The sequence below is a fragment of the Vigna umbellata genome, chromosome 2 (assembly GCF_029865625.1).
Source record: "Vigna umbellata cultivar VRB3 chromosome 2, Vumbellata_1.0, whole genome shotgun sequence".
In the NCBI taxonomy this organism is placed as follows: Eukaryota; Viridiplantae; Streptophyta; class Magnoliopsida; order Fabales; family Fabaceae; genus Vigna; species Vigna umbellata.
This window is the reverse complement of record NC_142166.1, coordinates 1454860-1472402: the sequence shown is the minus strand read 5'-3', so window position 1 is coordinate 1472402 and position 17543 is coordinate 1454860. Positions and strand designations below refer to the sequence as shown.

Genomic DNA, 17543 nt, shown 5'->3' with positions numbered 1-17543 from the left:
TCAAAGTTTGTTAGCCATCCTAGCCTCAATTTCCACATAAAATCTGACTTTTTACATCTAATTATTTCCCTTTAGGTTATATAAATCTTATTTTATTGAATTAGGTTATATTTCATTACCTTAACTTGTATAGTCTTCAAATAATTGCTTCAAAACATAAAAACAAAATTAGAAAAGTCATAACTATTTTTAATTTAGAATATTTATTTTTCATTTAACTTAAACTTTGTTGTTTTAAAAAAATTGTTCTTTAAAATTATGAAATGATACTTATATTGATAATTATATTGGTAAGTTTTACGTATCATTTTGTGAAATTAGCCTGCTTTTTTACTAATAAAAATTTGTACTTATTGAGTTGGTTCTTAATTGGGTACAAAACTCATTATGTTTATTTGATCTTATATTTGTATTATCAGGTTATTTAAGCTGAATCCAGTAAAGTGAATAGATGGACATTCTGAATGGATTTTTGTCTGAAGTTTTAAAAGATGTGGCGTGTGGGGCTATTAATCAATTACAATACTCCTTTTGCTTTAATAGTTTTGCTAAAGAGCTTCAAAAAGAAGAAGACAACTTGGTCGAAATGATAAAGAATGTAGAAGATCGTGTCATACATGCTCGAAGGCAAACTTTAAAGCCTGCTGATTTTATTGATAAATGGTTGAAGAATGCAAACATTGATTCAGAATATGTGAATAGTTTGCTTAAAGAGACAAATGCCAAAAAGAGTTGTTTTTTTGGATACTGTCCAAATTGGATTTGGCGATACCGTTTAGGAAAAAAGTTGGCAATTAAAAAAGCAGACCTTCAAAAGATCATTCAAGAAGGTAAACCATATATACAACTTGAACGCATTGCCTCAATTCCTTCAAACATTGATGATATTCTCAAAGAAAAATCTATGAATTTTGATAGTAGAAAAGATGCTTCTAATCAACTTATGGAAGCACTGAAAGATGATGGGGTTACAATGATTGGGTTATACGGGATGGGGGGCTGTGGTAAAACCACATTAGCAATGGAAGTTAAGAAGATAGCAGAAGCTGAGCACCTTTTTGACACAGTTATTTTTGTTCCTGTGTCTAGTACAGTAGAAGTTTCAAGGATTCAAGACAAAATTGCAAGTTCATTACAGAATACATTTCCAGAAAGCCAAGAAATAGAAAGAGCCCAACGCTTGTGCACGATATTAACCAAGGAAAAAAAAATTCTCATGATTCTAGATGATGTGTGGGAAAAACTTGATTTTGGTCGCATAGGGATTCCCCTCTCTGAATACCATAAAGGCCCCAAGATTCTCATTACCACTCGATCTGAAGAAGTTTGTATTTCAATGGATTGTCAAAAAAAGATTTATCTACCCATCTTAACTGATGAAGAAGCATGGACTCTCTTCCAAGAGAAAGCACTTATGTCGAAAGACACTCCTGCAAACATCAAGCATTTGGCAATATCAATATCAAAAGAATGTAAAGGATTGCCTGTTGCCATTGTAACTGTTGCTAGTAGCTTGAAGGGAAAACAAGAGGCGATATGGCGTAATGCGTTGAATAAATTGAAAAGTTCTAAGCCGATCAATATTGCAAAAGGTTTGCGAGATCCCTATATGTGTCTAAAGTTGAGCTACGATAATCTAGATACTAAAGAAGCTAGATCACTTTTCCTATTGTGTTCTGTATTCCCCGAAGATTATGAGATTCCAGTGGAATGTTTAATAAGATGTGCAATAGGGTTAGGTGTGGTTGAAGAAGTTGAAACATATGAAGAGGCAAGGACTGAAGTGACTGCAGCCAAAATTAAGCTTGTAAGTTCTTGTTTATTGTTGGAGGCGGATCATGAATGTGTCAAAATGCATGACTTGGTTCGTGATGTAGCCCATTGGATAGCAAAGAATGAGAATAAGATCATCCAATGTGAACCGAAAAAGGATGTAACTTTGGAGCAAGGTTCAATAAGATATTTATGGTGCGAGAAGTTTCCAGATGATATGGATTGTTCCAATCTTGAGTTCTTAACTATAAAAACAAAATTGGAAGTATCCGATGGAATTTTTGAAAGAATGGGAAAACTTAGAGTTTTGATTATTACCAATGAAAACAATGATAGGTTGCAGTTGTCAACAACGTCTTTCAAATCATTAACAAATCTCCATTGTCTGATCCTTCAACAATGGAATTTGAGAGACATTTCATTTGTGAGAGATATGAAGAAACTGCAAAGTCTTTCGTTTCATTTTTGTTCATTGCCTTTGTTCCTTGACTTGCAAACTGATGTTGCACTCACAACACTTACAAAGTTGAAGTTGTTAGAGTTTAAAAGTTGTGACATTGAAAGCAATATTTTTGAAGAGATCAAAAGAATCCCATTTCTAGAAGAATTGTATATTTTTAAAGACCCCTGGATTAATCGAAAGGAAGAAAGTGTTAAATTCTCTAACTCATTTAGTGTCCCCCAAAAGCTGCAAAGGTATGGAATTATATTAGAATATAATGTTTATACTTATAGATTTCAAGAGTTTATCTCTTGTGAGAGAACTTTAGGAATTAATTATTTTGACATATCAAATGAGGTTATTAAAGGTTTGGCCAAAAAAGCAAAAGAGTTATTTGTAGGAAATATTGAGGGAGGTGCAAAAAATATGATGCCTGATATATTTGAAATTGAAGAAGGTATGAATGAGTTGGAAGAACTCAAGATATATGATTGTGAAGAAATAGAGTGTTTGGTTGACACTAGCAATTATTTGAGTAAGATGGGAAATATTTTCTCCAAGTTACGTTATATGGAGATTAGGGACATGCAACATCTAAAAACTTTATGGCATGGTTGTTTACCTGCCAATGGGTCTTTTGAAAAATTAGAGAAGCATATAGTAGTTGATGATGACAAAACAAAGAAAAATGAAGATCAATTTACAATTGGGCATTTAATGCAACTCAAAATTTTCCAGAATCTTCAAGAAGTGAATATATTTGGATGTGGAGAATTAAAACATGTATTCTCAGCCAATATCACAGGAGGCCTAACTCAATTGAAAATACTTAAAATTAGACATTGCAATATGTTAGAACAAATAATTGAGAAAGTTCTTCCATCAGCACACCGCGAAGAAACAAATGAAATTGTAGAGGAAGACGTGCAGAGTAACTCCTCAGGTACCTTTTCCATATTACATATCTCATAAGAATCTTATTCTTTTCTTCAAATTCAATAAAAGTTTTGGTAATAGCTATTTATAATTTAATTTTATCAATTAGTTCCCTGAATCTATTAACCAATTATATATGTTTGAAATTTATCGAATAAGTATGTTTCTTACCTTACAGTTATATTTTAATGTAGTCGTTTAGATAAATTTGTGGGATAAGTTTTGGGTTTTCTTCCATTAATATTATGAATACATTGTCGTATATGAAAAATATAAGAAAATTAATTGTTAAAACATTATATATGATATTTGTCACGTAGTAAGAGAAAAGGGAAATATATTTGAATTCGAATTTTAAATATTAATTTTCCATATAAAATTATAAACTATTTACTCAATCAATCGCTTTGGTTAGAAAATTTTCTCTTTCAGTTTATATATATTACCTTGATGAGTAAAATAAAATACAAATGGTATCTTTACAGATTAAAAAATACTATATTAGAATATAGGAAATTAAGATGGAATTATTGTAAATAGAGATTAAAAAAGTAATTAAATATGAAATTATTAAAAGAAAAAAGGATGGTGAAAATGTGCAGTGGTTTCATCGTTATTATTTGATGTTTGGATTTGTGATATTAGTTGGTGGAGATCAATGTATTGAAAATAAGAAAGAAATTTTTAATTAACTAATTTTTTGTTATTTATAATTGTTTTTCAGGATCGTTTTCTCTGTCTAACCTTGAATTGCTTGAAATATCTTCATGTTCAATGTTGGGTTCATTGTTTACAACATCAGTGGCTAAGACCTTAACTTCATTGGAAGAATTGAAAATATATCACTGTAATGGTTTGAAGCATATAGTAACTTCTGAAAGAGTGAAAAGAAAGAAAAACATGGTTGAAGATGAGCATGAATTTAAAAGTCATCTTTCAATGTTCCCAAGTTTGAAAAGGGTAAGTATTTCGGAATGTGATTCGTTGCAAGATATATTCGCAACATCTGTCAATGGGTGTTTTGAAAAATCCAAAATTTTCCAAAATCTTCAAGAAGTGAAGGTATATGCATGTGGAGAATTAAAACACGTATTCTCATCCAATATTATAGGAGACCTGTCTCAATTGAAAAAGCTTCAGATTGAATCTTGTAAAATAGAACAAATAATTGAGTCAGCAGACCATAAAGAAACAAATGAAATTGTTGAGGAAGATGATGAGCAGCATTTTGAATCTAACCAAGTCAAAGTTTCTCCTACAAGCATTTCAATTCCATCAGTATCTACTGTGAACAATAGCTCAGGTACCTTTCCCATATTACATTATAAGCATCTTATGTTGTTTTGCAAATTCAATAAAATTTACGCTCAAATAATTAAATAAATCCATATGGAAACCACACGTTATGCATAAATATCTAATTCGTTTTTAAGAAAAAATCATATTGTAAAATATTTTTATTAAGGTGAATATTTTCAAAAAAATACAAAATTATAGATTCGCGGATGTTTTAGTATTCAACAGTTTGAAGTCAATAAAAGGATAAAAGTTTATTTAACTGTAAGAAAAATGAAAAAGCAACTAAGTTATTTCCAAAAACCGTTCACAATAATTATTATTCCTCTTATTCTTAAATTATATTTTTTTTCATAATTGCAATAACTCCTTATTAAATATATAATTATAATATTTTTAAGAGTATTAATATGCTGACATCCATATTCTTTACACTCTCACTCATTAAAAAATAAATATGTAGAATGTATGTTATATATGAATTACGGTGTAAAAAACTTTTTTTTCCTTAATAAATATATAAAAAACTTTTTTTTCCTTAATATGTAGAATCTAGAAAACGTATATTATATATAAAAAAATATAGTTTGACATGTATAAAGTTTTTAAACTCATTTAATATTATTTTTTCTTTTCTTTACTTTAAATTTTTCTTTTAAAATATAAAAAATTATTTTTTATGATCATTTTATTTTTATAATATATATCACATAAATGTAAATACATATCACAAATATAAATATGTGTAACTCTATTATTATTTTGAAAAATAAAAATATAAGTATAATTTATTAAAAAAGTATAGTTAACATTAAATAGTTTACTCTAGTTATTAAGTGAAAAAATTCCTACATGAAGAGGAGAAACTTTTTGTTAAAACAGAATACAAATATAATAAAACATGAAAAAGAAATCACTAAATTCAACTTTTGAAACCGTTTAATTTTTTGAAGTCATTCTTTCTATTAAACTCCAGAAATAACATATATATATATATATATATATATATATATATATATATATAATCTTACGAATAAAATAAACCACAAATAGGATCTTTACATGTGAAAAAAGGTTCGAGATGGGAACTAAAATTAAGATGAAGTTTGTGTAAATATAGAGATTAAAAAAAGTAATTAAATCTGAAATTATTAAAAAAAAAAGATGGTGAAAATGTGAAGTAGGCAAAATAAAATTGTATGGGATAATTATTTTTTATCATTATGAGTTGATTATTGGATGTTTGAGTTTGTGGTTTTAGTTCATCGAGATCAATGTATTGAAAATAAGAATGGATTCTTAATTTATTAACATTTTTATTTATAATTGATTTTCAGGATCGTTTTCTCTGTTTAGCCTCACATATCTTGAGATAAATTCATGTCCAATGTTGGACTCGTTGTTTACGACATCTGTAGCTAAGACCTTGACTTCATTAGAAGAATTGGAGATATCTGACTGTTATGGTTTGAAGCATATAGTAACTCCTGCAAGAGTCAAAAGAAATAAAAAGGAAAAAGAATTGAGGATATGTGACTCTTATGGTTTGAAGCATATAGTAACTTCTGAAAGAGTGAAAAGAAAGAAAAACATGGTTGAAGATGAGCATGAATTTGAAAGTCATCTTTCAATGTTCTCAAGTTTGAAAATGGTAAGTATTTCGAAATGTAATTCGTTGCAAGATATATTCGCAACGCCTTTTGTTGGAGGCGTGGTGAATATTCAAAACCATTTTCCCACCCAACAAACTCTAAGCATGAGCAATGCCAACAATGGAGATTGGATGATGGGACAACAAGTCAGTTTAAAGTTAGAAGATTTGAACTTGATTGATCTACCTAAAATGACTCGTATTTGGGTGACTACCAATAACTCATTTACTCTCCAGCATCTCAACTCATTAAGAATACAAAAGTGTGAAAAATTGGAAGTAATATTTCCTCAGTCTATGTTGAGATCCCTACCAGAGTTAAATTATCTGGAAGTAGGTGAATGCAAGGAATTAAGACAGATAATTGAAGAGGATTTGGAGGATAAAAGGTTGTCCAATATCCTTTCTCCACAACTATGCTTCCCCAAACTAGAATCATTGATTATTAAACAATGCCATAAGATGAAATGTTTCACCTCTGTATCTGCATCCAATGATCTTTCCAACTTGAAGATTCCAATAATAAAGGAAGGCACGTTTATTGCATGCAAATACGATGAGACAGGAAAGACCAAAGTTCAACTTCCACAACTGAAACTTATAATATTTATGCATCTTTCAAATTTTCACCAAGAGACTATATTTTCAAATGTGAAGCATCGCTTTATCCGCAATTGTCCAAAACTCTCTTTGACTTCAACAATCACTCTTCAGGAGCTCCAACAACATCTTTTTTTGGAAGGTAAATAATATGCATGGATATGTTGTTGCAAACATTACATGTTCTTTATATATAAACGACTCACGGTGATTTCGCTAAATGTGTTCAATGTAGCTGTGAAATCTGAAATCTTCAGCCAACATCTTTATTTCCTTATAGAATTAGAGCACAACTACATTTCAAATAACTACCCTTAATAACCAAATGATTTATGTTTCTTTCTTCCACCTAAAGAAAATACGAACAAATTACATGTTTCATTCAAATTTTGAACCAAACATTTGTACAAATAATCACTTTGTATTTATAATTGTCTGCATGTTATTTTCTTTTCCATTTAATTATTTTTAGTTGTGACGATATAATGATCATTCATGGAATGTTGAGGGTGCGTTGATTTCTGTGTTTGCTTTGTTTCATTGTTAAACGAAGTCCTTAACTATATGCTTGAACTACAGCTGTGGACAATTCTAGAATTCCTAACTGGCAAATTTGGTCACTGGTGGAGGAAATAGAGAAATTAGATGAAGTTTCTAGGAGCAACAATTCTACTGAGTTGCCTTCTTTACAGGTCAGAACCCGCCAACCTATTCAAGTTAACCAAGTGAACTTCAATATCATAATAATAATGACATTAAACTTTAGTATATACCACTAATTGCTTAACTAAAATAACGTTACACAAACTAAATATTCTCATTTTTTAAAAAAATTTACAAAAAATGAATGGTTGATTTATATACTACAACAACTGAAGGAAATAAATTAGTCTGGAGGCTATCAATCACAAAAAGTAGTCCTAACTTTTTACGATCAATTGTTTTCGGCAGCATTTGGATCCTACGCCAAAAAACACTTCTCCCCTCCAAATGAATCGTGAAGATCCATCTATATCTCAAATTAAACCATTTTCTTCACAAGTCAATGATAACAATCAATCTATGTTGGAGAGCAAAGTTGAAATGGTGGGTCAACATAACAAAATTGAAGAGTTCCAAAAAATAGACAGAAAAAGTGAAATGACATCAGACCCAGAAGCTATGGAGCAAAACTTTCCAGACATTTCATCTCCAAACATGAATGAGGTATTTGCATATTTTCTTTTAATCTTCTGAAAATGATACATTATTCAACTACATGATGGAAGAAATTAAAACAACCACAACCAAACTTTACTTCCTAATCAATCAACATAACTTTTGGCGTTGAAAAGCGTACTGATGAAATAGAGACAGACAACTTGGGAAAAACTACGACATCGGATAAACCTGCAATACCAACTTCTGTTTCAGAGGTAAGAAGTTCGTCTCAAACTTGTATGGTAACTCCTTTGCATAAAATACTTTTACTTGTAAATATGGTAACCGTTAAAATTGGTCAAATAATTGTGGTACCAACACATGATATACATTATGAAACAAATGTTTTTAAAAGTTATAACTTTAAATATACACAAACATTACTTTTCCATTGGTGATGAATAGAATATTGAGGAAATAGGAAGAGAAAGGAGCAGAGGTGGAGCTGCAACAGAGGGAGCTACAATTAAAACCTTGCCAATTGGTGGAGATAACATTAGCGTGGTTAATGGTGTTACTACTCACAAGTCAAGCGGTGCAAATATACTCATACAAGATTCCCAGGTTGTTAAACAAGATAGTGAGATGAATGAAGACAAGACAGAAATAGCACCATATCAAAATATCAAAATCCAAGAAGGGTTGAACTTGTTGGATAAAACAGAGGGAATAGGAATTGTTTCCAATAATGACGTTGTGGTTACTCCAGGTTAGCTCTTTTCTTGTCTCCTCTCCATCTTATATATATTTGTCACCTACTTCTCAAACTTTTTACAGCTTCTACAGATATTCGTACAAGATTGGAAGAGTGTAAGCATTTTGCCGATCTCAATGATTCACAAATTTCTTTGTTAGTGGAGGCAATATCAGCATATCCACATCTTTGGAAAGCTTGTGAGAAGTTTAGCGATCGCTTTCAAGCTTTGATGTTGAAAACATTGACAGATATGTTGTTGTTTCTTCGAAGTGAAAGTGTTGGTAGTGTTAATCCTGATAAAGAAAAAGAGTTCCTTAAACTATGTGATGAAGCTGTTCAACTCGGATTTGAGAAGTCGTGGGTTGATGAAATGCGTCAACGTGTTGTGGGAAGGGATTCTAAGTTGGACCATGCTAAGACGAGAATTGGTGATCTTCTTAAGAGACACGCTCATTTAACTCAAGAACTACACAATTTAACTCAAGAACTACACAATATGAAGATAGAACTTGTGAGTCTGCATGACTATTTTGATGTTCCTACAAAATGTTTCGACTTTTTGTGATTTTCAAGTTCTACTCAAACACTTTTATTTTACGTTTTTTCTATTTCTCTTTATAAATACATTTGGCTTTGTCTGTCATACTTCTAAGAATGAGTACCAGGTATACTGTTATTTCATTTAATATTAAAACATTTTATATTAATAACACGATATATCATTAAAATATTTAGGAGTTTTATTTCGCCCATTACACAATTTTAATGCAGAGAATTTCATAAAAGGACTAATATATCAACAAATGTATCATTTATTAAAATTTAATGGCGTTAAAATTTGGCATAAGTAATGTCAATATCATTCCAGTCATGTGAAAAGGCTATTTAAGAGGTATAAAATAATAAACATATCATTCCACTGACAGAAAATAGTAGTTTTATGCTCTGCAAAATTTACTCATTTGCTATTTATTTTAGTTAAAATATGCTTTTAATAAACTGATTAAAACATAATACTTTTATTTCTTCAAGAAAAAAAATGGGTTATTATGAAATATTTATTTATGGTGACTTTTTTAAAAAAATATATTTATTTATTTTTCATTACAAAGTCTTCCTTATTAGGAATATAAGCATAATACTTTTGAGACTCAGGAGACTTGTAATATTTTAAAAAAAAATAGAAGGTCGTGTAGAATTGAAAAAGAAGATAGATTATTAGTGTAATTGGAGAAAACTTCACGGAGTATTAGTATAAGTTATTTTTAAAAAAAATTAATAACTTTGAATAATATAACATAATACAAAAACAACATAATACAATATGAAACAATATAATATAGTAAAACTCAACGTAATATAGTATTGTAAGTATAGTATAGTAAATTTATATTATATATGAAGAGATGTATAAGTTAGTATTCGCCTGAATAAATTTTAAAAATATAGTATCAATAAAGAAATGTATAAGTAATTATTTTGAATCACATAGTAACTCATCTAAGAGTCAAAACAGATAAAAAAGGAAAAGACAGTTGAAAATGACCATATTTATAACGATCTTTTCAACTGTCATCAAACCTAGAAACGATGAAGCAAAATTTTCAAGACATTTCTTCTCCAAACATAGCTCTGGGAATTCTCAAGGATCTCTGTCTAACTCAGAATGTGAAGCTGTGGGTGTAAATGAAGAATGTACATCAAATTCTGAAGGTTTTTGGTACTGTTAACAGTGATAAAATTTAGAGGACAAAGGACAATGTTCGATTAAAGCATTCAGTTAAGACATAATATCTTCTGATATTTTCTGTTCTTGTCAATTTCTGCCATTCTTTCGTTGCAGTGCACAACTTCTTTCTCACCAACTCTCCTATCTTCTGTTGCATCTTTTGCTGGAATCTTCTACAGTTATCAACGACAGTATTTGAAAGAAGAGGAGGTCAGCTTACGAATTAAAATAAATATTAAATAAAGTTATTATACAAAAAATATAGTTAGCCTAATTTTGTATATTTATACCAATATAGAAAAAGATACGTCTTGTACACAATTTTTATTTCCACTTTACTCTTTTATAATATAATTATTAATTGATTTTTATTAAAAATAATATTATTAATTGATCTTTTAGAAATAACGACTATTTTATAAAACTGACACATGTTTCTTTTTTTTTCTTTATTATATTGTTCTCCATTTTTTTATTATATTTGTAATATCCACGGTTACTTTTTATTATTTTCATTATTTTTTTCTTATATATCTAATTAATCAATTTACATATATAATTAAAATATAATGTAATACAAATATTCAAAAAATATTATTAACTTATAATATAATTTGTTAACTGATTTTTGAGAAGTAATTTTAAATAAAACTGTCATATATTTTTTTTTTCTTTATTATATTTCTTTTGTTTTTTCTTTATTATATTTGTAATTTCTACCTTAACATTTTGGTACTGTAACATCCCAAAATTATACAGTCATCAAACTATATATTTAGAATAATCACATGTATCAATAAAGCAAAACAGTCTTAAAGAAAAAGGGAATCAGAGATTCAAAAGTGGCCGAACGGCCTAATATATATAAACACAGATGAATTCGCGAGCGTTTACAAAAGAATGAGGACGAACGGTTTACAAAACAATTACCGAACGTCCTAATATTTACAATCAGTAAAAGGGCGCTCGCTCACAGCGGCCCAATATCCTAAATATTCTAACTAAAAACCGAACGCGCTACTGTTCGGCCTCCACTTCAACCTCAAATAAATTTTCTTCAGCAGGGATCCCATCTTCCAGTGTTTGCTCCAGAGACACATCTCCCTCTGCTCACATCCACACGGATGATCATTGCATTTGACAAGACGGATGTACATAACCAGACAACACAATGGAAATGCAAGGGTAAGCTTATTGAATTTAATTCAAGTCAAACAGATATTTCATACTTATCAAATTCAGCAAGTACATTCACAACATATACATTCAATTCATACATAAATTTCATCCAAAATCCTGATACTAGACCGACCATCCGGACTGTATGAATCCTGTGTAGCTAAGGCGTCCGTGCACCCAGGTGGGGTAACTGGAATGCTCATCAGTAGCCACCTGAGGGTAGTCTGTTCTGTCCAAGTTACAGTTATGGACTAGACCTCCTGCCATTCCCACGCATGACATACTCCTCTCTACTTGAGAACGAGCACTCACGGAATATCAGGATGAACCACCATCTAAGCTTACCACGTTCATACTTACAAATCTCAATTTCCAACCAAGAGTCGTTCCTCCCTGGAACGCTCGTTCAAATCCAACAATCACAATTTCATTTCTCATGGTGTTCGCACATCTTAATCTTTCATCTTATTCACATTTTCATTCTTAGTTTCACTTCCATAAAAGAACGAACGTCCAGCCCTCTTTGTAATAGAGGACGAACGTTAATGCAATACCAAGAAGGCTTGTTCACGAACTTGAATCAGTTAGATGAACTGAATCTAGAATGATCTGGAATTTACTTAGAATAATTTAAATTCAATAACTCTGGAACGAATCAAATGGATAGATATATCACAAATTGTTTAGGTAAAGAATCCGAACACGATTTAATTCAAGAGACAACCGCCAGTCAATGACCGAGCGCTAAAATGAAACTTTTGGACGAACGTCACTAAAGTCTAGGATGAACGTTACTAGGATTATTGGACGAACGCTATTTAGATTTTAAGGACGAACGCTATTTCAAATTTGGGACGAACGCTATTACCGCTCGTTGATAATTTAGGAAGGAACAAACGTTCGGTATAGGACCGAGCGTTCTTTTACCACATACTCATTTGGACGAGCGTTCGGTATAAGACCGAGCGCTACTTATTACTTACTCTTTGGGACGAGCGTTCGGTATAAGACCGAGCGCCACTTAAGGACGTACGCTTTTAGGTCAAGACTTTTCACTGATTCAAAATCAAAGAAGTTTGGGATTTATATAAGATAAGATACTTAAAATTTATGTCTTACAATTTGACTAAGTGTTCAAAGGGATATTATCAGGCTTCTCAATTCTCACACAATACTCAAGATGTTTACGTCTGGCCGAACGCACAAACGTAAAGTTATAATAGAGGGCGTTCGTCCTCCACGCGAATTCTTTCCAAATGAAAGGATTCAGCTTTTCAGAAAAGTTACAGAGAATACCGAACGGTCAAGGACCGTTCGATAACGAACGTGTTTTATCATACAAGTCTCATTTTCAATTTCTCATTTCTAGTAATCTCATTTTCCAGTATAACTTTCAAACATTTAATTAAGCATATCATAGCAAAAATCTATAATGTTCATGCATCATCTCATCATACAGCTCACATTTCAGTTTAATCCAACCATAGAACATTTCATCATTTCCATACATTCAATCCAATATCATATTCATACACCAAAACTCCACTTATCATAAATCATACTTCAAACATCACATAAACGCACATGCAGTACAGAAAATCACATGAATTAAATCTAATAAGCTTCCCTTACCCGGATTCGTGACTGAAACGTTCAATAGGCAAGGTTTTGGTTCGTCCGCTCCCAGCTTTCTATCCACACGATCACTCAACAATTCCAACTTAATCTAAACACATGAAAATCGAAATACTAAGACTATACCCTTGCATGCAGCCAAAACTTGGTTTTGCATGAAACCTAAGAACGAACAACTAAGGTTGAGAACTTACCAGTTCAGAATCTGGATCTGTCCAGTCCAAATTGAAGCTTACGGTGTCGGGAGTACTCCTATGGTTTCGGAATGATGAACGGAGAAGAAAAAGGTATATTTTCAGTAGAGAGGAGGAAGAGGTTTCTAGAGAGAAGGAAGAGAGAAAGGTTCTCTTCAGAATTTGGGAAAAAGGGTTGCGTGCAGAGGGAGTGGAGAGTTTTTCTGAGAAATTTCAGTTTTGCTTCCAGCGCCGAACGAACGTCCTCTCTTTGGCGGACACGTGCTTTCCACTACCGATTCCCGACTCCCCTCGGCATGACACCTGGCGTTCGTAAATGAAATGCCACGTTCTCCGAGTGACACGCGGTCTGTACTGCGCTCATCACTCCAGACTCCATGCAGCGTGACACCTGGCGTCCGTTAATGAAGTGTCTCGTCCTGCAGTTGCCACGTGCGTTGCTGAGGTGTCTCGTTCTCCAACTGCCACGCGGACTCCAGCGAATGTACGCTATTTTCCAGGGTCTTACAGGTACTGATCAAAAGAATCCCATCTCTAGAAGAATTGTATATTTTTAAAGACTGTCGGAGATATCACAAGAAAGAAAGTGTTAAATTATCTAACTCGTTTAGTGAAAAGTTGGAGGAGCTATATATAAAAAATTGCCCACAATTAATATCTCTGTTCACATATGTCATTGCTCAATGTATGACTGAGTTAAAAATATTAGACATATACAATTGTGAAATATTGAAGCATACAGTTGATGATGACAAAACAAAGAAAAGTGAAGATCAATTCACGATTGAGCATTCTATGCAATCCAAAATTTTCCAGAATCTTCAACAAGTGAAGTTGTATAAATGTGACGAATTAAAACATGTATTCTCAGCCAGTATTACAGGAGACCTATCTCAATTGAAAAGGCTTGAGATTAGAAGTTGCAATATGCTAGAACAAATAATTGAGGATGTTCTTCCACCAGCACACCATGAAGAAACAAATGAAATTGTTGAGGAAGACGAGCATCGACATTTTGAATCTAACCAAGTCAAAGTTTCTCCTAAAAGCATTTCAATTCCATCAGGATCTATTGTGAACAGTAGGTCAGGTACGTTTCCAATATTACATTTCTTAAGCATGTTATTTTGTTTTGCAAATTCAATAAAATTTTAGCTGAGAGAATTAAAGAAAACCATATGGAAACCCACATGTTATGCAGAAATACCTACTTCGTTTTTAGGTAAAAATCATACTGTAAAATATTTTTGCTAAGGTGAATATTTTAAAAAAGTAGAGAATTTATAGATATGCGAATGAGTAAAAAAAACTACAATTGGTATCTTTACGGATGAAAAAAAGATACCATTTTTGAGATAGGAACTAAAATTAAGATAAAGTTTGTGTAAATATAGAAATTAAAAGAGTAATTAAATCTGAAATTATTAAAAGAAAAAGGATGGTGAAAATGTAAAGTGGGCATAATAAATTTGTATTGGATGATTATTTTTCATTATTATCAATTGATTATTTGATGTTTGGATTTGTGGTTTTAGTCCGTCGAGATCGATCTATTGAAAATAAGAATGAAACTTTTAATTGACTAACATTTTTGTTATTTATAATTGTTTTTCAGCATCATTTTCTCTGTCTAGCCTCGCATTTTTTAAGATACATGGATGTCCAATGTTAGGCTCATTGTTTACGACATCTGTAACTAAGACCTTGACTTCATTGGAAGAATTGAACATATCTTATTGTCATAGTTTGAAGCATAGAGTAACTCCTGCAAGATTCGAAAGAAACAAAAATATGGTTGAAGATGAGAATGAATTTGAAAGTGATCTTTCAATGTTCTCAAGTTTGAAATCTGTAAGGATATGGAAATGTGACTCGTCGCAAGATATATTCGCAACACCTTTTGTTGGAGACATAGTGAATATTGAGAACCATTTTCCCACCCAACAAACTTTATGCATGAGCAAGGCCAACAATGGAGATTGGATGATGGGAGCACAAGTCAGTTTAAAGTTGGAATCTTTGTGGTTGAAAAATCTACCTGAAATGAGTCATATTTGGGTGGCTACCAACAACTCATTTACCCTCCAACATCTCAACTCATTAACAATAGAAGAATGTGAAAAATTGGAAGTTGAATTGTCTAAAAGTAAGTAAATGCGAGGAATTAAGACAGATCATTGAAGAGGATTTAGAGTATAAAAAGTTATCCAATATCCTTTATCTTTTATGTATTTGCTTGAAACTAGAAACAGTTTAATTCATGAAACATTAAACGAGGTCAATTCTTGAATTGACTTGACTCTGTAAACTTTGTGTTTGGGAGCGTTCCCTTGTTAAGTTGACAGTAAACTTTGTAAACTGTGTTATTGGCCATTTACGACTATTTAATAATCTATTCAAATTCAATGAATACACAGCAGAAGTAATTCAGTAAGAAAATCAGAAGAGAGAAAAGGAAAGTAAGAAATTGTTGTGAATTGTGATTCCAGATTATTGCCAACTTCATCTTTGCATACTAAAGCTTATTACCAACTCCATGTTTCTGAATTTTCATTTTTTATTCTGCCATCGTTATTCTCACCTTTGTTCTGAGTGGTTACAAGTTAAGGAATTTTTACGAGAATCCAAGTTGCCTTTCATTTCCAGAAATTAATGAAGAATCACACAAGTTACTTCAAACACTTTTGGCATAACTTCAAACTAGGGATTGCCAAATTCTTCCTTTCATTTTTCAATAATGTCTGCAGAGAATCTCTGTTTTTTAACAGTTTCAATTTAATTTTCTTTCCTTGCACTCAAAGAATCTGAAACATTTTTTAAAAGAATAAAAGACCATCTATCTTCATTTTTTCTTCATTTGCATGTCCATGTCCTATAATTGTCCTTCATTTCACCTTAGCAACTCATATAGTACTCAACATTCAGATCAGAAACTCACCATTCTTGACAAATATATAATTCAAATCTTCTGTATCGATCGACAATATTTTAAAGAGGTAAGGTTTCATATTTTTGCTCAAAATCCTTGTTGCAAATTTCTTTAGATCAGATATTCAATATTCCAAATCAATGACACTGTTTTTCTCACCGCTCAAGGCTTGGTTAAACTTGTGTAGGAAGGACAACACACGTATACATATAGATCTCCTTTGGGATGTTGTCTACTCTGAACCAAGCTCTCACGAATTTGTTTTTGGTATCATTCCAAATGGTCTCTTAAGGTATCTTATGTGTATATAAACTCATGTCCATCTCTTATTTTATCTTATGTGGAACTTTGTTTGTACCCAACATCCTCCCTTCAAACAAATGGCTATGGTTCTTCACCTCTACCTTGTGAAAGTCTTTTTCTTGTACCCAACAACTTGAGGTTTTTTTGGGCGTGGTCAAAATTTTAATTTTATAATATCATCTTTTTTAATATTAAATATTTTAGAAACACTTTTTATTATTAGATAATTTATAAATGTCTAAATACAATAATAATAACATCATATCTATATTAATAATCATTTTCTATTTATTTTTTTAAAACTTAGTTACTTTAAAAGATATTTCAAAAAAAAATTAATGACTTTATAAATATGTGATTAAGTTTAAAATAATCCTTAATAAATTTTAATTAATAATTAAGTATATTAATTATAAATAAAACTGTATTTATATTTTGAAAAACAGTATTTTTATTTTTAAATCCCATCGTTAAGATATTATTTATGAAAAATGATTGTAATAAATAAAGACTCGTTCCATCACATACATTATTCATTTCGTTCCATCATTACAACCAACAACATATTCAACTCAAAATTTGTTAGCTGTCCAAGGCTCAATTTCAAAATAAAATATAATTTTACATCTAACTAGATCCTATTAAACTTAGCAATTCCAATTAAATCTTATTTTTATAAATTAGGTTATATTTCATCACCTTAACCTTGTATAGTTTTCCTCATTCTTTGTTTAGAGTTTACAAAAATTGAGTTAAGGGAAATTAATTTTATTCTACAATTTATTAATTTATTTATTGTATATATGTCATATTTTGGATTTAATTTTTACATTGAATAATTGTTTCACATGACACATATTAGAATTGATAATTTGGTGAAGCTTAAGAGCTACTTTTTGTTCAAAAGCAGTTTGAATATGAGCAAAGATGATATAGTAAAGTTTGAGATTAAATCATTTGTTATTTTAGTTATATTGAG

The 17543-nt window shown here is 31.0% G+C and overlaps 1 protein-coding gene across 1 annotated transcript; it reads left to right on the top strand.

Annotated features, from left to right (window-relative positions):
- Positions 1-451: 451 nt before the first annotated feature.
- Positions 452-15486, top strand: LOC148203145 (uncharacterized). The gene is made up of 11 exons (XM_088106894.1): positions 452-3158; positions 3876-4454; positions 5785-6840; positions 7278-7390; positions 7650-7904; positions 8304-8607; positions 8676-9106; positions 10439-10534; positions 13758-13842; positions 14204-14422; positions 14948-15486. The coding sequence occupies exons 1-11, from the start codon at positions 452-454 to the stop codon at positions 15484-15486; spliced, it is 6384 nt and encodes a 2127-aa protein (XP_087963020.1).
- The last annotated feature ends 2057 nt before the right edge of the window (positions 15487-17543 follow it).

Bases quoted from the DNA above. Each gene is read 5' to 3' on its own strand.
- LOC148203145 (XM_088106894.1), top strand. From the start codon at position 452: ATGGACATTCTGAATGGATTTTTGTCTGAAGTTTTAAAAGATGTGGCG. The intron at 4,455-5,784 runs GTACCTTTCCCA...ATTGATTTTCAG, and splicing joins TACTGTGAACAATAGCTCAG to GATCGTTTTCTCTGTTTAGC. The intron at 9,107-10,438 runs GTGAGTCTGCAT...CTTTCGTTGCAG, and splicing joins ACAATATGAAGATAGAACTT to TGCACAACTTCTTTCTCACC.